This window comes from Trachinotus anak, unplaced genomic scaffold, assembly GCF_046630095.1.
Source record: "Trachinotus anak isolate AG129_WGS33_773 ecotype Australia unplaced genomic scaffold, CSIRO_AGI_Tana_v1 ptg000032l, whole genome shotgun sequence".
NCBI lineage: Eukaryota > Metazoa > Chordata > Actinopteri > Carangiformes > Carangidae > Trachinotus > Trachinotus anak.
This window is the reverse complement of record NW_027273883.1, coordinates 21142627-21167869: the sequence shown is the minus strand read 5'-3', so window position 1 is coordinate 21167869 and position 25243 is coordinate 21142627. Positions and strand designations below refer to the sequence as shown.

Genomic DNA, 25243 nt, shown 5'->3' with positions numbered 1-25243 from the left:
GTCCCTACCTTTGTATATGACCCATAGGAGTCTTCTGGTGGCAGGTGTACTGGACCCTCATCGTCATGGTAATAATGATATGAGCTGTAGGAGCATACTGATTTTTTGTCTTTATACTGTAACATTAACTAACTAACTAACTAACATAAGTAACTTTAATGCTCAAGTAAGACAGAAAAACTCAAGTGAATTTCAACACCACTGCATCTTATGTTTCTCATTTTCTTTTTGTTGGTCCAGCTCAGTTTGTATCTCAGTCCTTGGAGACTTGATGGGTTTTCCATAGACCAGAAAAGTCAAAGTTGTGGTGGTGCTCCCTGACTTGCATAAAACAAAGAAGAATTGGTCTCTCTGAATGCTGTCATGACTTATCTGTTGTCAAGAAGTGCATGCCCAATGCTCCCTTCATCTTAGGGCTTTCCCAGCACTCTACATTGTTTTCTTCTATTATGATGGTTTTAATGTTTATCCCGTATGGGATTTTCAAAAATAGTCACCCCACCCTCATTACTCATTATTGTTATTGACAGCATAACAGAAATATTGCAATGGTTAATGGTTTTATAATGGATGTTAGGTCAGTCATGAGCATTATGTGCATTTGTAGAGGAAAAAATGAGTAAAATGCCTCCAGTACAGGGCTATAATAAATAAAAGCCCTTTTCTGCTTGTAGTTAATGATTCACACGTTCATAATGACACTCAAAATCGCTTCTCACATCTGCTCTGCTAGCCTCTGTTCAACAATACATGTGCTCTGTAAAGGATTTTTAATGTCCACAAAGTCCCCAAACTGTTATCATTTTTATCACCATATCCAGACCAGATGAAGTGTGCATCGGGCACACATAAGGAGACCCTCCCTTACAAGAGTCAGTGGTCCCTTAATCAGCTTCCACTGGGAGAGGTCAAATTCACTCTGCTTTATTAAATTAGAGCGTGTTCAGTGTGCTGCGTGGGACTGGGGTGGTGTGTGTGAGACAGACGACAAACGAGAGACACAAATTGAGATACGGAGATAGAAAAAGAAAGAAGACACATGGATCCTGTTAAGGCAGGGAAGGGTGGATGTATTCAACAACTTGATTATCACACACACCCAGACATCATCTCACTTTCAGTATTTAGAGTTTGATAGCCTACAAGAAGTTCATAAGATTAAAAAATGGTGTAATTGATGTTTATGGCGGAATATGCCATGTGATTATATAAAATAACGATAGTAAAATTTAATCTTCACATGAAAATTTAACTGAGATCTCAAATGGAGGAATCTGATTTTGTTGATTTCCTGTATTTTGCATGTTTTATCTAATTTTTGTCCCGAGATGCTTGCTGATCTAATTTTTGGTTCATTCTAAAAAAAAAAAAAAAAAAAACTGCAGCACAAGACACCAAAATGAGAGGAGTTGATGTCCTCATGTTCAGTGTCAGTCTCCATAATGATAACTGAATTTAGTTCATTATGAAAATTTACTTTTTCACAAAAAAATGCTCTGATCCACAATCTCACAAACCAAAAAGGGTCATTCACTGCATTCCCAGAGATACATTGAGTAAATTAGTCTTACTTATACATTAGTACTTATTCTTACTTACTTAGCACACCCCATACACACGCACTCACACACACACACACACACACACACACACACCAAACACACACACTTATACTCTTTACTCCATCCGTCCAGCTGTGAACTACTTTCCAGGCATTAAGGCATGATAATATTTCCCCTCTGTGGAAATCAAGCAACAGCTGGAGATATCTCTCTCTCTCTCTCTCTCTCTTTCTGTCTCTCACATATTGAGTACATGCATACATGTAGCCTACACATACATGTAACCCTACACATACATGTAGCCTACACATACATGTAGCCTACACATACATGTAGCCTACACATACATGTAGTCTACACATACAGTACACAAACACATGTAAACATACCCCAGTGACTCTTATTTGCTTTTGGAGGATCTTTGCTAAAAGGAAAAAGAAAGGTATGCAGAGGTTGGTCTTGGTTGCACCTGCTTTTCCTGGTTTCCCTCAAAGCAGTGTTATACAGTAATATGATGTTATACAGTAATATGTTATACAGTATGATGAATGTTATCTACTGTAACTTGAGTGGTTACAGCAGAATCTCTATTGTCCTCATACTTTTTTTAATCAACCCTCTTGACATTTTACTCCACAGGTGAATTGTATAGATTCAGTATTGCTGTGGCTCTGCAGCAGTGAAGGCAGTTCACTGATAGAAGGAAGGCCTCAGAGCATCCAAAGGAGACTTTACATCAAAACAGTGTGTTTGCAAAATCAAGAGTTTGCTAAACTGTGGGTGGCCTGTCGTTTGGTCGTAGGGCAACAGACGTCTGGACTCTACCAGCGTGAACCATTAAAACTTCTCTCAGCAGCTCCAGTTGACCAAAGACAGACAGAACATGACCCAGTGCTATATACAGAATCTTCTCATTAAATTACTATATTTTTATGAAAACCTCCATGTGAAATAAATACTGTAGTAGTTAAACTTACAATATTTGATGCTTTCCATGCAAAAAGAAAAGTGTTTTAGTGTTATCAATGACTGCTTTAATTCTCTGTGAGGCACCAGAACACATGGGAGTTTTTAAAACAATTAGCCCTACTGAATGAGGCTCATTATGTGGTTAGCGGGTTCACAGAAGAGGAAAAGGAAGAGAAAGGTAAGATGGAGAAGTCTGGGGAGACAGGGAGCAGGGAAAGGAAGAAGCAATGGGAATAGATGTGAGACTTTATGCAAGAAAGACAAGAGCAAGGAACAGAAAGGGGAAGAGGAAGTGTTATCGTGACAGAGGAAGCAAGAGAGGTTAAGACTGGAGGTGATGGATGGAGTTTGCATCTCCTCTTAAACGATCTGAACTAAAGATGTTTTAACCCTCCGAGCAGGGTGAAGAACTCCACAGGGCAGCGGTGTATGGGATGCATCAAACTGTGAAAAATACCCCACCCTGACATGTCAATTAGCCAAGACCCAAAGACCCCAGGGCCTGTTACGATCATACACTGACCTCAGATCGAGTTGAGAAAAAAAAAGAAGCTGAACAGCTAAGAACTTGGGCAACTGGGAAGTATGAACAAATGTTTATTAATAAAGAAAACAAGGAACCAGGAAGCAGGCTTTGACAGGATCATCTGCTGGCGGTAATGTGGTCCCATCATGCCCCTGGGAAACTGAGACTCTTGAGAGGAAACTCATCTTGATCTTGAACTGCTGAATTTAAGACATTCAATCCACTCATGACAAGTACAGTTGTCCAAATTCAATCATTTCCATGCATCTTTCAATCAAATTGAAGGATACTGGATTTTCTAACAAGAGTGCTCAAATAAAGCCTTATACAACTTTTTGTTTCTTTACATTTTCATGTCACACTCCCCTGATGAAGTGGCGGTTTTTAGGATTTTTTTTATGAGTAATTAACAAACCTAACTCAATCAGAAAGTAACATAATCATGGTATAAACTCAAACATACTGTGAAGTCTGTAGCCAAGTCTGTGGTCAGTTTACCTTTCAATTTCCCAGCCTCCTGTTTAACGAAACCTCTGGTGTGTAAAACAGAGGTCTGCTGCAGCTTTTTTCCCCCCAGCCCTCACCTTTCATCTAACTTCAGAGGTCTTTTTAGTCTTTCTAGCCTAAAATTTTCTTTCCCACATATATTCTATAATTTACAGCTATTCTTTTACAAATGTTGACCACTGTTTAGATTGTGTGCTCTGAATTTGATATAGAAATACCCTGCACTCGATGTAATTTTGAGAGCGTATTTCTGAATTCTAAATTCATCTATTTATGCATATTGAGTAACACTCCTTACTGAAATTCATACTTTACAAAGCACTGTTACTGGTAATCTGGAAGTGAATATGGCATTATAGATGTCTATGGTACATGCCAGCAGTCAGAAGGTGATGCAGCTATCCTGCTCAAACAAAGAGGATATCATATTCATCAAATAAACATCAAGTCATACATTTACTTTAGAGCAAAGTCTTGTTGAACCAGTCGTTCTTCTGACTGGTATGAATGATAAAAGGTAGGAGGTCAATGCAAAGCAGCTTGTTCAATGAAAAAGCATTGTTACCACCAATATTCTGTCCAGACTGTCTGTGTGTGTGTGTTGTATGCACGTGGACAAAGAAAATTAAAGCTGCAGTGTGAGACATCTACATATAAATGTATCCATTTTTCAGCCATAAATTAAAGATTTTCATATCTATTGTTAATATTTTTCTAAATATGCATAAGAAGAAGATGCCATTTAAAAAACCTTGCAGTTTACAATCCAAGACCAGACAAAATATTTTTTATTAGTGGTAATGAAGATTAAGGACCTCACATTTTAAAGTGTGTTTTTTAACTGTTCACTGTGCTACAGCTAATAAGCTAATTAGCTTAGAAGCTGTTCTGTTCTTCCATGATGAAAGTTGGTTTAAGTGAATGAAATACCTGACAAATGAAGGCACTTCATCACACATGCTGATAATAAAAAAAAAAATACTATTAAAAATAATGAATATTGTCATAACGGAGTCCATTTCATTGATGCCCAGAAATAAGAATAAAGCCAGAGATGTTACCTCTGTAGAAATAGTAAAACAAAACCTCCACTGGATGACACATTTTTATCTTTTCACACTATAGATTATCACATTGCTCACCTACAGTAGCACTGACAAGGATAAATATGAGCATTGTTATATCAGTGATGTCAATCGTGTCATTTCATAAAATGACTTAATCACTTTTCCAGGAAGTCAGAACTGCAATATAACAAAGCTCATGGTCCAACACATTAAACACAGTATCACCACTGGGAGCTCTGAGCCTAACAGACCTTTGTGTCAGCCAAGTTGTGTCAAAGTTTAAGACTCTGTGATGCAATCTTTCCTAGGGAAGTAAACTGAATTTAACATAATAATTAAAACTCTTGCAGTGGGGTTGAAGTTGGAGTTTAGTGGCAAGGACAGAGATAGGGTTAAGTCTAGGCAGTGTAGTTGCCATCCCCCAAGAAAAGTAGCAACCAGCTGAGAGGGACAAGCAGGGTACAATTCAGTCATTTGCTGGAGACTGTTTGCCAGTAGGGCGCTATTTAGCTAGCTAGCAACGGCGCTAAGCAGTGCTGTAATGTATTTGGCAGTGTCAGAGCAGTGACGCTGTCGACTGCTGACGCACTAAGAGAAAAGCCTGGCTGCCTCTACTGTCCTGGTGCTTGACCAACATGTGCTATTCTCCTCTGCATGTTTGAGATTTATTTCACTGAGAGGCACAACACAGTGGAGAGTTTGTAAAAGCGTTTGTGGGGATTTTTATGTCATATGAAAAATATAGTTGGGTAATAAATAAAGAAAAAGTTAGTTTCAATATTTTCTTCTGTAGAAAATGAAATGACAGAGCGATTGCAAGATTTAGTTGAGATATTTAGAAAGATGTCAACACACCTACCTGTGCATAGAGTGCATAGTTAAAACCAAAGCTTGAAGATACAAGACTCCAGCATCTTTGTGTTGCAATCCTCATCCTGGCTGGATGAAGAAATAGATGGATAGATGTCATTAAGACTTCAATGGGGATTGATATTTTCTAATATGAACCCTGGGATCCAGGTTATCCCAAATGGGCTGTAAACAAATGTAAATCAGTCATCTTTAAATGACTCACAATGTGAGGATGTTCAAGATGTACCAATACACTTGATGAAGAGGAATAAATCACCATTATTACACCATAAATTATTAATTTAGGACCCCTTTTACCAAAACAATGGGCAGATGGAAAATAGAGAATACTAAAATTTTGGACTTCAGTGATAATTCCCAGCAGCGAGCCAGCTGTTGCTCTTCTACTGAAATTTCCCTACCCTAAGCTAAAAGTTTGCTGAGGTATCAGTAATTTTTATGACAATATTCCATGACCTCTTTCAGATATATCCAGCTAAAGTCGTGTGCTTCATGAATAATGCTTCGTAAATGATTGGAATCCAAGCAGTAATATTTTATTTTAAGTGTCATTAACATATGGTGCTGGTGTTCTTAGTTATTTTTGTTCTTGTCAGCAAATACCAGAAGAACCACAACAATGTTGCAGTATTTTCCGACTTCTCTAACCTGTCTGTGGCATTCACCCACAAGCCAATTAGTTCCTCCTGAAGACTTAAATCTTTCACAATGGGCACTGTAGATTTTAGCAAATGTTTCTCAAACAGAAGGAAATATCGTAGTTGCTCTAATGTGTATTTCCGGCAGTATGCATGGTGTATGTCGGATTGACTCAACCTACAGTATTTTAAAAGTAATAAAGGAACACGCTGAACAGTGTATTGTTGTGCCTCACTGATGTGTTTGTAAAGGTTTTGGACAACAATGGCAGAGAGGAACAGAAGACGTCAGGCTTTGGATACAAAGACAGCTACGGTGCTTGTTGGATCAGTTCATGGTTGGTTTTGGTCTTTTCACATCGTGTGCTGCCAGACTAATCCTTTAATGCTGATCATAGGTAATTTCACTTAATATAAAGAGCAATGACAATGGAATCAACACTTGGTAACATCAACGGAGAAACCAGTTTGGTCCCATTCTTTCAAAGGACAAGCTATGGCCTGCTGACTGTGTAAAGTTTCCATCACTGGTGCCAGCAAAGAGAGCCAACAGAGAAAGTCTGACCGTGAATGAAGAAACATGTTAAAATAAACAGACAGAGGAAAAGACTCACAAAACTATCAGTGAGTTACGCAGAATTGAATATGATTTTAAGACATTAGCACATATCCTCCTGGCCTGGCCCTAAATTCCTGACGCTATGAGAGGATGTGTGAGTATGTGTGTGCGTGTGTGTATCTAACAAATAAGTTTTCTTTTGTCCTGACAACCGTCCACCCTTTGATAAAGGATATCTGGTCTCTTTCTCTCGATTTGTCTGACTCAATACAGAACTAACAAGCATAAAAAGCACACACATATTGGCTGCAATATCATCTCACAGGCCAGCTGGCTACAACAGGTCATCACCAGTCCACCAAATCACTGTGATCTCTGTGTCCCAAATTACGTATGTTTGCACATGTTGGGCAGCATTAATAACCATAAATTTATGTTTCCATGTTCCGGTAGTACACACTTGTAACACACATAAACACAACCAGGTTTCTTTTAAGGGTGCTAGATCCAAATCTGTGCTTGGACTGACCGTCTGGGAGTTCTGGCAAAATTCAGATGGGCTGACTCACCTTTGGGCTGCACAGTTTCCCACAACTCAGTTATTTCCAAATGGTAGCATGTTGTTTCATTTTAAATTTAAAAAGCGAAAGGTGTGTCCATTGTTTTGCAGCCCATTCGCTGACATCTTTTTAAGAATTTGAAAGGTTGGACATCCTGGTCTTTATATAATCCAATGATAATTTAAACTTCACCCAATTCCCACAAGTCTCTTTAAAGCATTTCAAGGAAAGTCCTCTGATATGTCCCCTGTTATTACCCAGACAAAAGCAGTTATCTACTGAAACTCAAATCAACAAAAACACAAAGACACATGGGTGAAACAGTAATGGCAAAGCTAAAGCTCGCACTGCAAATCCTGCTTCATACTGTGGCAATTCTGTTTTTCTCAATGAAATTTGTAAAATCACAGATTTTAATAAGTAAACAACATACAGTAAACGAGCGAAACCAAGAGACAAACTGAGCTCTCTATCTGTCACATGAAGAAGCATTTTATTAGACTTCTATTAGACTTGTATGTTGGTATTATGTATTCTGTTGGTTTGACTTGGTCAAAAAAAGTGGAACAGGGGGAGGTTCAGTAATGATCAAGCAGCAAAGAATGGTTTCGTGGTTTCATCAATACTCAATTAAATAATACATTAGAATTTCTTCTTAATTTTTTCATTCTAAGAATATAAACTTACTCAGGCCAATCCTGTACCACCCACACATGGACATCTTCTTGGAGGAAGGCTTATCTCTCAATATTTTTATTTATTTATTTATCTATTCATTTTGTTTGAGGTGGCAGATGTGTGTACGTATTCCTCTTGATCCATTCCAACAAAACAGGAAAAAGCTGATAACAATAAACATGAAAAAAGACAGAGAAGAAAATAGACAACCCTAAGTGTTTTGTGCTGCTCTTTGAAAGGGGATTGCCCATTAATGTTAAGCTAGCTATGGCTTCTTTCCAGTCCAAATGGTTTGTTAAAGATGGAGCCGAATCTGCTTTGACTTTCAAATAAGCCGCTTCCACACTTCCATCAAATAAATTCAAAGCAAAATAAAAACTCCGACAACAGCAAATTAAAACAATAGTTGTTTTTATTTGGCACAACACAAAAGTGCTTGATGATAACACTGCCCATGACGAGTTTGGCATGAAAACGACCCCATGGTTCAGTTGTTGGTCTCATTCATTAAAACCTCAAAACAGAACCTTTCCTTAAAACTTTATAAAAATGTTTCCAATTTTTCTTTTGTTATTGCTTAGTAAGGCACCTCACGACTTTAAAACATACATCATTTGCAAATTTTGTGCAAATGTTTTAGAAATGTTTGTGGAGGAAGGTTTTCAGTCTGCTTTGGCTTTGTTGTTTATTGTATTAAGAACTCAACATAGGAGACATGACTCCATATAGTTTCAACACTGCATTTATGTTATGTTTCATGCGGTATTATTTCTGAATGTATTTATTGTTTTTGCAGTGTAGATATATGGAACCTTAGGGGTTTAACATGTATACCAGAGGACATCTTACTAAGTACAGAATCCTACAAACCACAGAATGTTCTTACATAAATATGCTGGTTTTCTACCTAAGTACAAAGTACAAAAACACAGGTTCATCAAATCTCTTGAAATCAATAACTTATCCCTACAAATTGCATTTTCATAGTTGTTATTGCAGACAAAACCCCCAGCTCAGAATTTCACATTGTTTGGTCAGATATACAAGTCATTGTCAGAACAGTTGTAAGCACAACAAATATGTTTTTCCATTTTTTATATAAAAACATAATTGAAAATAAAGAATCTTTGGCAGCTAAGCAAAAATAGAATAAAAATGTCTATATGTATAAAAATGCATTGAAATACAAGGTAACAATAGGTAAACAGCTACAGCAAAGGGCTGACAAGGCAGAGAGATCCAGCTTTGACTTAATAAGGAACTGCATATAAAAAAGGACACCTTTGTATTTAATATCACTAACAGATCATAAATTACTTGAGACCTTCAGAATGCATCAGTCTTTGGACAGCATCCTGATGCCTTGATGCAATGCAAAGAGAACCACTGAGGTATTTCATCTTGATTATGTCAAGCATCACACTGGATGACAGAAGAGACATAAAAGTGCATAAGGATTAAACTCATGTCTGCTCCTGGTCAACAGCAAACACTGGACCTGTTTCATTCCAAAATGCTGTTCCCTTCCAACAAGTGCCCTTATTCACATTCCTGTTTTCTGGCAGTACTTTTCCCACATTAGATACTCTTGTGTTTTCTTCTCACATTTACTTCTTCGGTTGCATGTTGTTCAACACAATGCAAGGAAGAACTGCAGTCAATACAGTATGTGAAGGAAGGAAAAGAGCAAGGGCATGAGGAAGGAAAAAATATCTCAAAATCTTTGGATTGGAACACGTCGTCCGTGTCTACTTGGTGGTTATCATTCAACTTTGTAGAAAGAACAATAATAGTGTTAAAACCGTTTTTGCAAAATACACTCATCACTCATATTTAAAAAAAGAAAAAGAAAGTCATTGTATCTGTACATATAAAACAGTCACAGCAGCAATGATACACCGTTTCTCTTCTGGTCACATGTTCGCCTGGTCAGTTGATCAGGTGGAGATCATATCTACCAATCCGTGATCAGTTTGAGATTCTTCACTTTGTAAACGTTGAAAGAAATACTGCATTCACGTCACATGGGAATAACAAATGACTATTCAAGGACAAGAAGTATCCACACATTCAAATACATATATTCAAATAGATTTGTAGCCTTTTAATACCATGACTGGATATTTCTGAGGATCTTTCACATTCAAGATACATGTGCCAGAATGATGCATTTTCATTCATTTTAAACAGCAAATCAAACACTGTAATGTCACCTACACAACACAATCTATAACAACAAATAACTACACTAGCCTGGAAATTAACAAGTTGCAATTATGTACTGATTTAGATCATAAAAAAATATATTTTGCTGGAATAGATGCATTATGAGAACATTTACAATGTTTGTATCTTTCCCATGTGACATGAGTGCAACAAAAGAAAGAGAGCAGCTCTTCATTTTAAAGCCCTTTCTGCAGATTTTCACTCTGTGTAAATTGTTCCTGTGGCTCTTCCTAAAAGAGATTTTGAAACAGTGGAAAGGTACACCAATGCATTCAACCCAGAAGTAACAACTGAACATTATGTCTAACTTCTTGTGGATTTTTTGTGATTGTTTTTAATGGCAAAGTGGTCAACCTCACCTATTGATGAGATCTACACAGACCATATAGATAAATGCAGATTACAATTATATTAATTAGATAGTTATGTCCATTGCCTGCCTCAAAACTTTTTACAGTTCAGAATGTAATCAGTGTTGTGCAGAAATATACCTGCAGTCTTTTATCTTCCGTTTGGCAGGGGCAATATACAGATTGGTCTCCAGTTAGGGTGTACAAACCTTTCTTGGAGACACAATGATGCTCTGGAGGAAAAATATTCTTATAGGTCAAGTTAAACCTGAATGGGTGGAGCCAGAAATCCACAGTTTCTTTGGCTAGATGGTAACATTAGACTGAAGCCCAGTGAAAATGACAAGAGTAAGAGGTAGCTAATATTACAAAGCCTAGAGCACTCTTGCTGCCAACTGCAATATATGTAATCTTGTGATTCTGAATTGTCTGCAGTTAGCTAGTTAGGCTACGCTAGCTAATCTTCAGCTAAACATATTACCGTGAAAGTAATTTCGGTAAGCCAATTAGCTAGCATGCTAATGTTCCAAGATTGAATAAACTCTGGTTCTTTGCCCATTTTGGTTGAACTCTGAAAATAATTTTGCCTCCAGAGCTGCTCTGCATCTGAAAAACATTTGCATTACGACAACACTGTGTGAGTGAAAACAACCCAAAAGGAGAGTTCAGTGGTAAACAATGACTGTAAGTCATACGTCCAGCACCATATCATAGTGTGTTTCCTTCTTCCTCTTCCCACACTTATTTATGAGCACTGCATACAACGTCAACAGTATGACCCAGTAACTGGCATAGACGACTGCCCCTATGATCAGGACAATCTTTTCTGATTCAGGAAAAGGTTTTCTCGTCTGTAGGATTACTGTGTAGATAATCCCAATGAAGAGGATGGTGAACCAAACTGATATAGGAATCAGACCAATGAAATTCACCACTATTGTTTTCCTGCCAGAGGTCCCCCATCCTGATTTGTTGATTGTTGCTATTGCAAACATTTTGGCTGGCAACAGACTTGACATGTACAGTACAGAGTAGAACGACATGAACACCATGACAATGTTACCTCTGAGGCAGCTAGCAAATGACGACTTGATCAGTGCCACTGCTTGCACGATGAGTAGAAATAGCAGAATATTCCACAGCCTTCCTTGGTAGAAGAGTTGGATGGCCGTGGCAATGAGGAAAAATGGGAAGAAGCCCGTGATCACAGCCTCATAAGTCATCCATAGGTGGTGCTTGTGGAACCACATTGAGTTATATAGCCATTCTCTAAAATACGACTTACTCCATCGAGTCTGTTGATTGAGCCACCGTAGGTACGTAATCGGCGTCTCAGTGAGGCACTTTGATCGTGCTGTGTATTTGGTAGCATACCCGAGGCTGAGAACTCTGTTTGTGAGATGACGGTCATCCCCGAAACTGCAGTGGGATCCCATGAAGGTCTGATTGTACCAGTCCTCGAGGAACTCGTGCAGGAGGGAGTTTCGGTACATTCCTAAAGGCCCGCTGATGCACTGCACGCAACCAAAGTAGGACTGGCAAGCCCGCTCAATGTTGAAGGCCATCCAGTACCGTACACTGCTCAAGAAGGAGATCCATGACTCATATTTGTTTAGGATCTAGGGAGGAATTGATAAGCAACAAAAAAAGAAGGAGGTTTAACATACTAACATGAATATGTGAAATGTATCACTTGCAAGGATGAAGAAAATATTCTTAGTTCTGTAACGAACCTGTACATCTCCTCCAACACCTCCCACCATCGGGTCTTCTTCTAGAACCTTCACCATCTCCACAGATGATGCTGGGTCCAGCATGGTGTCAGAGTCACACACCTGAGTAAAGCACCACAAAATAAAGAATGAGTTACCTGTGTTTTAGGGTCAAAGGTCATCTGTTACTGTCATGTAAAAAGGCACACAGCTTGAGGATAGTATACAGTCCACCCTAACTTAAGTCTTGTCACAAGCAAAGTCTTCCCCTCTACCTTATAGCAGACAAGGTGGATTACATGTTTTCTGGGTGTGCTCATACTCACGAATGAAGGCGAAACAGATTAACACAAAATAAATACAGTGCTCCATTCCCTTGACCTGCCTGTCTGTGTGGAATAGTGAAAGATAATACATCCAATTTAAATTTAATGACCTGAATGACAATATGGTAAGTGATGAAACCCCTGCAACAAAGATCAGAGTAACTGCTTTAAACCCACTTTTTTCAACTTTCTCCATTTTCATTTTCTTCTATAATTGGTCATTTTCCTCCCAATAAAAAGAGGTGACGAAAACATTTATTTGGTCCAATCCCTATTAACAACACACATCTGTTACAGACAGAGGCTGATGATAATAAAAAGGCATGCAACACTGTCCCTCCTTCACTTACACATGGAAATCTACTGGCATGATTATAGAAGTGTAACTGTTAAACACAAGGGTTCAGGCTGTAGCCAGCTGCAGGTGTTAGACAGCAACATATCAAAGGGCATTTATCCTCAAACTCCCTCAGTGCTGTAATGCAGGGTGATTAAAAACATTCTGAAGTTATTACAGTAATGAGATTTCTGTTCAGATGTTTTTCAGCTGAATATTGAGCAAAATGCAGCAAATGTGACATGATGACGCTTTGGCTGTAGTTTGACAGAACTTCAAGTTTACTTTTAACACTTAAGCCAGGTTTGTGTATGGGTCACAGCTTTTTTCCTCTGAGTACATAAGACAACCTTAAGTGTGAAATACCCTCAAAGTCCATAGCCAATGGTTTGTGTTCAGTTCCACAGTGAAGGCCACAGATAACTCTGATGTACTTTCCAACAGAAAAACTGACTTTTAAACCTACGAAAAATGTATGACACACTACAATGACATAGATTTACTAACCTAATTAATAAAGTCTGTGTTAAAGGGAGAAACACACTTTCAGTTTGCGGCTAATTTGTGTGTTTTTCACCAAAGGAGGGTTATCACATTATTAAAAGCACTTGCTAATTTATTGGAGCTCTCTCAGCCAAACGGCCCTGCAGTAAAGCTCTTGTAATGAAAACAATCTCTCATTCTTGGTGCAGTTTAACACAATCATTCATTGATAGAAAGAAAAATGTTGTCATAGGAAAATGCAGTTAACGTCACAATTTAGCACTAACGAGCAGGTTACAGGAAAAGCAGTCGAGACAGACTACCCCATGTGACTGCTCCACCCTTTTCAAACTGCTTTTACTTTTCAGACGAACACAATTTAAAGACCCATAGATGTCTTTTCTTGCTGAGCAGGGACTGATGTAGCTACAAGTGATAACGCCAAATGTTAAAATGTTGTGTGACCGTAGCACAGACAGAAAAGAGTCATGTTCAATGTGTTGTTTCTTATTTCAAAAGCTGTGGGAGTTTTGCTTTAATGAGGACTAACTATTCTCTCAATTCATGACCAAACTATAAATATAGTCCCAACAGCCCACATTTCCTTTCACATTTTTCACCTGCAGTATAAAAAACATTTCCTGATACTCCAGCAGCTTGTGTTACCAAGCCTGCCAATGCTGTTTGTGTTTGCAGTGCCTGTTTTATATTTTAGGCCACACCGCCACACAATGTTAGCATCATAAGACAGTATTCACCAGCGAAACACCTTTGGGAACTTGCTTTTCTAAAGGACATAATTGAAGTTTCATTAACAAACACTGACATTATTCTTGTTTAACTGATTGTCACTGATGGCATCACAGATCTAGAGAAAGTTAAATCGTTTGTACTCAGCTGCGACTTCAAGCTATTTGAGATCCAGCAGACGAATGTGTACCAAATGCAACCTTTCGCTGACACAGTTTTGGGCCCTGTCTGCTGAATACCACTCATGCAGATGACGTAACACTCAGTTCTGTGAAACAGATCTGTTATTACACTTAGACATCAGCTTCTGCTCCCCTTCTTCACGCTACATGATGCACACAGCCACCGGCCGTCCAAATACAACACAAAAGAGTCTTTGTGGACCCCATATTTAGCTTGGCAGGGCCCCCCCTTCCTCTCTCCAGCCATCTCTGTCTCCATCTCTCCTTCTCTTTCCCTCACCTCTATCTTTAAATGAACCTAGTTTGCATCTTCCTCAATCTGTCTTTTATAGGTTTTCACCTTCCCTCCATCCCTTGGTCCTCCCTTCCTTAACTTCAGTCATTTCTCCTTCCATCTACCCTTTCTTACACCATTCCTTCATTGTCCTAATTTCAACCCCCTCTATTAACATTTCTAAGTTATTCTGCCTCACCTGCACATAGTCCATGCTCCTCCCCAGTGCTTTGAAGGCTGTGTACATGACCTCTCTCTTCCCTCCCCACTTCTGCATGATGCACACACACTTGTTGTTCAGCACCAGCCTGGAGACTTGCTGAAGGCTCTCAGCGTAGCTCTCGTCCGTCTCCTCAGGCCCTCTGTTGTGATAGTTGCTCCGCCACACATAGGTGGCCGATTTGTCCCGTCCCATCACCTCTTTAAAAATCTCCATCATGTACAAGTCATCGTCTGAGTTCCCGTCGATCACCATGATGACCTTGATCCCTGGGTACGTCAGCCTCTTCACCGACACCAGGCACTTCCTCAGGTAGTTTGGATCCTCCTGGTACGCCGCAATGCACAGCGCCAAGGACTTATTCAGTTTGATTGGCGTCTCTAAGGACCGCCGCATGTTTCTGTGTTCTAAGAGCGCAAAGAGGCTCTGGATAATGAGGTGGACAACCAAAATGGCTCCATACAGGCCAAAGGACAGGTGGTTGCGGGCTGTCGTGAAGAACTGGTAGCCCATGATGTAGGCTGTGGAGATGCCTACCAGGAGGGACACGCCGAACATGGTGGTCCCAAATATCCGCAGGTAGGTGAGGACTCTTTGATACCTCATCTAGGGACAAAGGAAAAGGGTTAAATTCAGTGATTGTGGTACAAAAGTTTCATGATTGAGTAGATGGAGAATCCTTAGCCTCATACTGTGCTACATTGTCAGAAGAAATGTGCAAATATCTGTGATCATGCTGTGATTTTAAATAAAAAATGTTCAGGTTAAAATGAAAAATAAAATATTTATCTACACAGTCATTTAGAGCATCGTACCCAAAATACATCATCCTAATTAACAGCAATATAAGACATAGGGGTTTCATGAGATTTAAAATATGGAAAATGTTCAGTCACAGTTCTCAACCATTATTACAACAAACTCAGGTAGAGAAAGCAGTAAAGTTTCTCCTCCTTTTATTGCTCCCTCCCTCCCTCCCTCCTCTCCTTCCCTCTGTGCCTCCCTAAAATCCCGGTCTAAATGTCAGACAGTTGTGAGTAGCCATTTGTTCCAACTCTGCTTTAGTGTGGGTGGGCGCACATTACAAGATTTCTTGACCTAATTACCAACAAGCTGGCTGCCCCTGCCAAACATTCAAACTACAAGCTCTCTAAATGTTTGGCAGAAATAATTTTGACATTTTTTTTCATTTGCAGTATTTTAAAGGCAGAATCTAGAACACGTTCAGGCAAGTGTCCTGTGTAAGGAACTCCCATTTAGACCATAAAGGAGTATTCTGTGTGTTTTCAGTGGGGACAGATGAAGAACATCCGCTGCTCTTGTGTCTAAACTCTGAGCGACGATCTTTTGTGAACGTGGACCCTGCTGCACAAAATCTTCTGCTCAAAATGTTTGTTTCAGCCCTCATTAGGCTGCTACCGCCATCTGTTTGGCAGACCAGCGGAGACCCACTCAGCGTGGCTCAGCTCGGCTCAACGGAGAGCGGACCACCCTGTGATGTCATCTGTTTATATCTCCGTGGGAAGAAGAAGAAGACAAGAGCTTTTTAGATTTTCTAATGCTGCACGTGTGCAGCTTCCCCTCTGCGACTCCCAAAGAAAGTACGACAAGAAGATTTCTGTGATAGAGATGTACAGTGAAGAAAAGTAGGGTATGACAGATTATGAAGAACATGCTTTTTTGCAGCGCATAGAGAAAAGATGAAGGTCAGTGAGTGGAGATTTTCAACTCTTTTGGTGAAAGTGCCATTCGCTGCTCATTCAGTGAGCCTTATAACCACTACATTTTATCACACCGTATATCATTACATGTAACTTAAGCGAGACATGTAAATCAGGACAAGCAGTAACGTTATCAAAAGACAAGTACACAAAGCCCAGCAGTGTTGGTGATTTGGCAAGAGTTCTTCACACCACACCTATACACACAATACAGCTGGATGGAGGGAAAGAGGAATACACAGAGAGAAAGAGAGAAAGAAGTGTAGAGACAGTAGAAGAGAGGGGCAGAGATGCAGGGGAGGAAAAAAGGTAAAGAGAGTGGGTGAAAGCAGAAAAGAAGACAAGGATATCTGGAAAGAGTGCAGTGGAAATACAGACCAAGAGACACCAACTCACAGTGAAGAGGCAGAGAGAGGCTACACACACACACACACACACACACACACACACACACACACACACACACACACACACACACACACCCCTTGGCTCAGACATAATGCCTTGTTCATTTGATCATTGGATGAGAAGGCCACGACCAGTGTAGCAGCCTCCTCTGGCACGTGGATAGGCTCTTAACGTCAGCCGCTCATTTACAAGACCCCTGGCACACACACTATACACACACACACACTATACACACACACACTATACACACACACAAAAATGCACATATAAAAACCTATTACATAGTGCAGAGGGAGACGGAGAGAGAGAGGTGTGTGTCTGTGTGTGTGTGTCTGTAAAAATACACATTATTAAATATGTGAAGCATAGACTTCCTTGGGTTTGTGCGTGTATCTGTGTGGGTGTGGATGTGTGTATAATGTTTTACAACTATATAAGGTGGTGTAGAACAAACTCTTTCACCCTGTCTCCCTACATCAACTCCGAATGAACTCAGCCACTGCTTAGGAGCGGAAATGTTTTAGCATAAATATATTGTATACACCTAATGGTTTGTGATGTGTTGTGTAGTTTATTTTGTCAAAACCTTTAGTATTAGGACAGGAGATGATCTCTTGTGTCATGGTACCACCATGACAGCTCACCACTGTATTGTAGGTCTAACACAGACTGACCCATTCACACCTACTGGGAATGTAGAGTTTCCAGTTCACTTTTTGGACTGTGGGAGGGAACTGGAAAAATCACTACAGACACATGGAGAACATGTAAATTCCACACAGTGTTGCTTTTTGACTGCTTGTTTACTTATGAGATGAAATACTCTCCCTGGTAAAAAGCTTAGTGGTTAAAATACAAAACCAAAGTGTGAAGTTCAATTCAGGTCCTGTTCCATGGGAATAAATCCTCAGCGTTTCTCTCATTACTGACCAGCTGAACTGTCAGATGCAGTCAGTTTTGTGAGTTCTGTGATTCAGCACAAAAAAGATACTGCCACTTTTTAGGATGCTCTGCTCTTCATCGTTTCTCAAACACCATTTTGGGCATGTGATCTGATTGAGAGGTCAGTCTAACAATTAGCTCAGAAAGATTAACTGCAAACCAAAAGATCTGTCATGATGGTCAAACTTGGCCCTGGCCCCTGGGAGATAAAGCCTCTAATCAGTCTGAGGTGTCAGCGACACATATGGATGATGTCACTGTGGAGGAGTGTGTATGTGTATCTACGTGTGTTGGTATATGACATGTATCTGCGTAAGCTGAAGGTGTCATCGACACATGTGGATGATTTCACCCCAGCTCTGTGTTTGTTTTTGTGTCTTGGCACATGTGAGCGATAGGACCCCATCAATATCTCCTGTTCTTTATTAAATGTGTGTGTGTGTGTGTGTGTCCACCCCTATGATGACCTTGGGTTGGATGCTTTAGTGGTCTCACTCTGACGTTATTAACAGTCTCTAGAGTAAAACTCCCTCTGGCTATGTGCAGAGATAACATTAAAATCATGTTAATACTTTCAAGGACAGAATAGACGGTGGGTTAGCAGAGAGATGAATGAGAATAAATGAATGAGTGAATGTTGTCTCACTAACAATGTCCTCTGGAGAAACCTCCGCTTGGCTTTTAAAAAAAATAATATTACAGTTTCTGCTCTGCTGAGATTTAACAGTCACAACAACAGACAGATGGATGTGTCAGGGGTGGCAGCAGCCTTGATGTTAGAACAGTGGTGACTGAGGTAAAGGTAAATGATTTGAATACCTGGCCTACCTGGGAAAACACATCAGTGCCCAAGCACTACTGAGCAATTGTCACAGAAACTCAAAAATGATGGTTGTGTGAGTATTTATATGTATTTTGTTGCCATATGAATGTGGCACACAACATCACTGGAGACAAGAATTACATATAATCTGTCTTTAACTTGGGTAATGTGCTTATAACCCTGTTAGACATAAATAGACCTGCACATACCTTTCATAATGAGCCACAGTCTATGTACTGAACAAATCATGTCCCCTGTACTGCTATGAACAGTTTATAGTTTAACTCAATTATGAGGCTTGTCCGTGTAAATGTGAACGCCATTAAGTTTTGTTCTTGCTGCTGAACACTGGCCATGTGTGCACATGTGTGCATGTGTGTGTGTGTTTGTGCAAATGTGAAAGCAAAGCAAAATATGTGCACGTGAGTGTGTGTTTGGCCAGTGTGTGTGTGTGAGTGTGTGTGTGTGCACATCTGAGAGGGAGAGATGATTTGACCAAACTCTCAGGAGAGCAGTGGAGTCCCTGTCAGCAGGGTCACAGTTCCAAGACCCCACCTCCCCCCTCTCTCTTTCTCTCCCTCTATGTGTGTGTGTGTGTGTGTGTGTGTGTGTGTTCATACAGCAAGCACTATACTGTATGTGTATGTGGATTAGTGTGTGTGTGATTACTCATTGCTCTGCACAGGCAGTATAAATCTGAAGCGGAGCCAAAGAAGACAGTTTTCAGAGATAACATAAAGCTAACATCTTTTGCGTTACTGGGACTCAGCAGTCACAGGCTGGAAGTGTAAGAGCCACAAATCAGCGGCTCTGGCCACATGAGGGCTATTCACAAATCAAACTTTAATATTGCTCTGAAGAGCGAGTCACCTCACACCAGTGGCCGGGATACATTTGGCATGAATACAGTACGTGACTGAGGAAGGGCTACAATTCAACAAACCGAGGGCATATTTACAACAATGTCATTATCTCTATTAATCTGCAAGAGACACAAGCAGATGAAGACATATTGATATTTATAGTTTCCTAAAAGCCTGTTAGTGTTGATTCACCAGAGAAATATTGGACAGTTTATCTTGTCACAAAGACAGTACTACAAAACCAGATGTGCTGAGGTCAGACACACCTTGAAAATCAAACATATGATGTCCTGCCAAGAGGAAAAGTACACCTGCAAAAATGGAGAGAGATATAGCGTGGAGGAATGTGAACAAGCAATGCACACAGTAAACATGTTCGTGCATCAGTGTGTGTGTGTGTGTGTGTGTGTGTGTGTGTGTGTGTGTGTGTGTGTGTGTGTGTGTGAGTATACGAGTTGGGCAGGGCTGGAAAAGGCTGGAGATGGCCCTCATGATGGTTATAGCAGGATGCAGGAAAAGCTCACATGTTCCTGAGCAGATGATGAGACAGAGGAGAGGGAGCGGCTGGGAAAGACTCAAGAGTTGGCTGCTATCACGGGCGAGACACGCAGTCCTGGACACGATCAAGGCCAGCTCGCTGTTTTCTGCTTCTTTTCCTGCTGCCTTCAGCTTTCTACCATAAAGTCGACTTCATTCATGAAATGCATTTGTTCCTCTCATTGATGGTTTATGAGAAATAGTCAGTTCTTGGTCAGATAAGGCTCAATGAGTTAATGTAGTGGTGGCGAGAATAGAAAAAAAACATATTTCATGAATGGATATGAAATTAACAACTGCCATCAACTTGACACTTTAATTTTCAGTGGTATAAACACTGCAGTTAAGTGGATGCTGTACAGTCGTACACAGTCTGCTCAAGTGTAAATGAAACTAAAGCAGCTGAAAGGTCATGAGGGTCTTCAAAGGCACCGCTAGGAAGTGACTGACTCTTGCCACTCCTCCTCTTTCTCCTCCTCCTCCTCCCTCTCATAAACCCCCCATGTGGTCGCAGTGTGCTGTTGTTGTGGGAGCGTTGTCGTTATCAGAACCAGAACTCAACAGTAACATCACCCACTGCGCTGCACACTGCACTGCTCCATACATGATCGGAATCAGGTGAAAGGGCCACAAGTGGCAAAGGTACAACGCTAAAAGGGAGTTGACTTTTACGCCCCCCCTCCACTTACTTTTTTTTTTCTCCCCCCACAGCTGTGTTTTTATTTCCTCTTCGGTGTGCTATTGGAATCAGGTGTGATAAGGCTCAAACTGGCAAAGGGACTACAGGTTACAACATCCTAGCAGAGTGTTTTACATTATTCCACATTGATTTCTTCATTGTGTTTGCATCATCTCATTCTTTTCCCATGACATGCAACATTTTCATTTTATTCAGTTTAGGTGGATGAGGAAGCTGCAGGTAAATTCATCCTCAGCTTTGAGGCCAAGCTATGCTGTTTAGTGTTGAGGCATGTCTTGTCCCTTTGACTCATCCCTTGCTTTATTTTTTTTTTTCGGAATGAGTAGAAGGAAGTGAACCAACCATACTATAGAGAGGGTGTGAGAAAAAGAAGGAGAGAGGAAGCCAAGCAGAAAGAGAGACTTGGAAAAGTGGTGGAGGATGACGTTGTTCAGAGTGAAGAGAGAGAGGCTGTAGGTTGGAAGGAAATAAGTTAGTGAGAGAGGGATGGACAGGTACCAAAGAGGCACGGTGGTGGACTTGGCTCAGTTCACTGCCAGCTGAGGCACTGGAGTTACGCCACCGTGGCAGGCTCCAACACTTTCCGCCAAAATACAGCTGTAGCTCAGTCTGGAGTGCATCCCTGTGCAGCATTCTTCAGCTTTAGTGTTTCTCTTCTTTGGCTCCCTGTGCAGCATTTACACAGTAACAGCAAATGTGATAGTTTAGCTTTTCATAGTGATAAGAAAAAAAAACTTTAGTGTTTGGTTTCTCCTGCTTCTAAAAGCCCTGTTTCTTAAATTGTCTGTGTCACTTATTGACCCAACACTTTCCCTTTCTGGCAACACATTTTTATCAGCAGTGCTCTAAAATAACTGGCTTCCTCCACTTCTATGGCACTAGGGGCTAATTATGGCTAACAGATAACAGAGATAGAGTCTCACAATCAGTCTGAATGGATAAATGATGAGATGTTTGGAGGTATCCAGGAAGAAATGAAGTCAGGATTGTGATTCAGACATTCAATTTTGGACCATTGGTAATAAGTAATGTTATTTAAGTAATATCATCAGTATCAATAAAAACATAGGAAAGTCAGGGATCCAACTAAATCTGCTTTGCAGCTATTCAAACACAGCTTGCTTTATGCAGCTCCTGGGCTGCTTTAGAGTATACAGTAACTCCTGGACCTATGCATTTGCTCTGGCATCACTCTTCCCTGCGAGACTCTGACTCAGTATGAGGTAGTGGGAAACCAAATTCTCACTTTTACTGGCTGGCTACAGAGCTGCTTCACTGCTACTTTACCAAGAAAACCTGGAAATTAATGCAGAATAGATGAGGTGGTGTTGTGCATTTGGGAGGGGCTGCGCATATACATTCTCCTCTAGCTTCAGCGGTTCTACCCTACCAGCCCTGAGGCCCTATGCGCTGAGGGACCCTTGCTGTGAGCAGTAATAGCACGTGAGACTTGTTGTGAGCCCTAATGGAGACCAGTCGTGGAATGCCTTCCTCTGTTAAGTCTCAAGCTGCTCTGTGCGCTGTGTGGAGGAACATCCTGTCGCACTGATGAGTCTGCAGTAAACTGTGCCTGCATCATGAATGAGGAGTGCAACAGAAGTTACTTCTCAACTGAATTATGTCACCAATTATGCAAAGCTGCTGTTACCTTGCTGCACATAAGGATTGCCTTTCTGTGCTAACGCTTAATATTCCACCAACAGGCCCCAGAGATGGACTTCATTTCGTACTGTGCTACTGTACAGTCAGCCCCACACTCAGTGAAGGAACTCCCTCGAGGGTTAAAATTGAGGACAGACAGTATGTTGGTATTAATTTGTGTATACACAGACAGAAGGTCCACACATGTTTTGACTGTGCAAAAAAACATGTGGTCTTCATCTATCGTTTATAATTTTCATATGCATTCTAAACTAAATAAGAAGTGAGAATAGCAATAAGTACTGTAAAAGTCTCCCCAGAGGTACAGTAATACTTCATTGATAATGGAGTACATGCTTCATCACTCCATTCATGACTAGGGTTCAAGCTTGTTCCAGTGAGTATTAATACAGTTTGCAAAGATTACCCAGTGGATTCCATGTGTGCGACAGAAACTTTACTGTATGTTACAGAAAAATGTCAGGGGTTTAAATGAGCCAGCATGGTACAGGTGGATGGAGCGGGAGACAGTGCAGTGTGACAGATGGTCGTTTGCATCTGTGTTTAAGTGTATAATTGTGTCGTGAGTGTGTGAGGAAGTAATGCCAGCAGCAGGCAACAGGGTTGCTTTCATGGTGCTGTAGGTGCAGTATAGGTGGCACCTGTCCAACGCTTCATTTATGTTGACACGCATTTACACTTCTGACCTCTGCTGCAGAACGGGTGTAAATCTGGGAGGGACTGAATGAACAGCTGAGCACCTGAACAAGCTGGAACAAGCCACTCAGAACACATGATGATCGGGGATTATTGAGGCACTGCCTAAGAAGTGAGGCACTCACATGTGCGCACATGCTGCTCTTTCACAACACACATTAAATTACGCGCTCCTACCTACCTACAGCCTTCCCATTGGCTCACACGTCTCAGAGAATGACGTATGCGCTGGGACGTCATCAGTTTAGTTAATAATAACTGTTTCAGCGGAGAGTATGTGGAGTTTAATGTGATTAGAAGCGTTATCTGGACAAATGTTTCGACAGCTGGCACAGCTGGCACAGCTGGAGGAATACAGATGTTAGGGCAAATTAAACTTTTGAGACGCACATTTAATGTACCATAATGTAACTTAGTCTGAATGCAACATAAATATATATATATGTAATACTTGTGAAAAAAAAGGCTCCCTTTCAACTTAAAACCTTTTAGAGATGCAGCTCCTGCTTTAAGCATCACTTGTTAATATGCACGGCGAGAAGGAGAGAGGGAGAGAGAGAGAGAGAGAGAGAGACTCTGGTGTCAGCTGGCATGCCCCCAACTTAAAGCATCAGTCCCTTTACTGCGCTTTAACACTGGACAACATAAGGTATGGCAGAGACCCGAATGCGTTCAATTAGCTTCCACGCCACCTCTGCATAAGTATGCGTGGCTGTAATGAAGCATCTATCACCGGCAGCCGGCTGCAGGGTCACCGCACCAAACGATCCCCGGCCGCCTACCTTGAAGCAGCTGTTGTCCTGTCGGTCGTCCTTGAGAAAGGATGCGGTCAGCTCCGGCGGCTGTGGTAGCGCTCCACGGGGAGAAACAGTCTTGATGAGGTTTCAAGGGACACTTGTGGAGCAGAGAGTCTCATGAATCCACTCAAAACGATCCTCATTAATTAAAAGAAGAAGAAACACGTTCCTCTCTGCTGGTCGCTCAAAAGGAATCGGGACTGCTCGTCTTCTCTAGTTTGTCTGTCTGCAGTCATTGACTTTGCACCACATGCGTCTGAGGTGCACAAACAAATGTCATGTCAGTCAACTTTGGCATCATTCATATAAAAAAGTATAAATAAAAAGTAGACGGTGTAAAAATGATAAATATTCTTCTCCATCAACTTCTGACAGTTTCATTCATATTTCAAAGTTTTAAAAAGTTACAAAAAAAAAAAAAAATCACCTTTGGCAGCGTCAGTCATATTCAGAAGAAAAAAAAAAGTTTCCAGCAATGACTCTATCAAATCGAATCAAATATGAGTCGGATAGTTTGTGTTTTTGCTGTGTGGAGGGGCATGTAGGTAAATGTTTCTGTAGTTTCCCCGAGCATCCAGGTCACACAGCGCCCACAGAAGTGGCCAAAAGTCTCTCTGTCGCTGTCTCAGCTGTCTAATTCCTTCCAGACGACTGTGTGTGTGGAGCCTCTTTTATGGCTGCTGCGGCTCCCAAACCCCTTTTACCGGGCTACAACAGATTGGCGTGTTGTTTTAATAAGAGGGGAAGGTATTGGGGGTATAAGGAGGAGCGAGAGAGAGAGAGAGAGAGAGAGAGAGAGAGAGTCTCAGTCATCCAAAGTCCCTCAAACTCCTGAGGTAGCTTGAGAGAGAGAGAGAGAGAGAGAGAGAGAGAGAGAGATTGGCTGTCCATGCCCCACATTCAAACCCTAGAGCTGAGCAGGATTATGGCATGTTCCTGAGAGGCAGTTAAACCTTAGTTAAAGTTTTGTCTTAAATTACCCCCATTGATAGAGTGAAACACAGCTCAGCTCAGATGCTCCAGTGCGGAGCTTCAAACTGAGCCTGTGTATATTGCCTGACTGAAACTGACCATATGATCAGAGAGAAATGAGGGAAGGAGAAGCTGGACACAGTCAGAACAGCTGCAAGCAGAATAAGGGTCCAGACAGACTGTATGAGAAATGCTCCTATGCACGTGTGAGCTGGAGTTTGGATGTTATGGAATTTCAGTCATTTCATTGATTCACCAGCGTGTAGTCCCACACTTAGACCAGCAGGCAGTGCTATGTGATGCAGAACAGGGAGTCGGGGGGC

General features: G+C 40.9%; 1 protein-coding gene across 1 annotated transcript; it reads right to left on the bottom strand.

The window, feature by feature from the left end:
- Positions 1–8333: 8333 nt before the first annotated feature.
- On the bottom strand, positions 8334–24666 carry has2 (hyaluronan synthase 2). Its single transcript, XM_071470409.1, has 4 exons — positions 23934–24666; positions 14779–15405; positions 12249–12350; positions 8334–12134 (listed from the first exon to the last, which is right to left on the bottom strand). Exons 2-4 carry the CDS (start codon positions 15403–15405, stop codon positions 11205–11207), a joined length of 1659 nt encoding a protein of 552 aa, XP_071326510.1. The 5' UTR covers positions 23934–24666; the 3' UTR covers positions 8334–11204.
- Between the last annotated feature and the right edge of the window lie 577 nt (positions 24667–25243).

Excerpts from the sequence above, each read along its gene's own strand:
- has2 (XM_071470409.1), bottom strand. The coding sequence starts at position 15,405 with ATGAGGTATCAAAGAGTCCTCACCTACCTGCGGATATTTGGGACCACC. Across the intron at positions 12,351-14,778 it reads GGAGCATGGACTATGTGCAG|GTGTGTGACTCTGACACCAT; the intron begins GTGAGGCAGAAT and ends TGCTTTACTCAG. Across the intron at positions 12,135-12,248 it reads GTGTTGGAGGAGATGTACAG|ATCCTAAACAAATATGAGTC; the intron begins GTTCGTTACAGA and ends ATTCCTCCCTAG.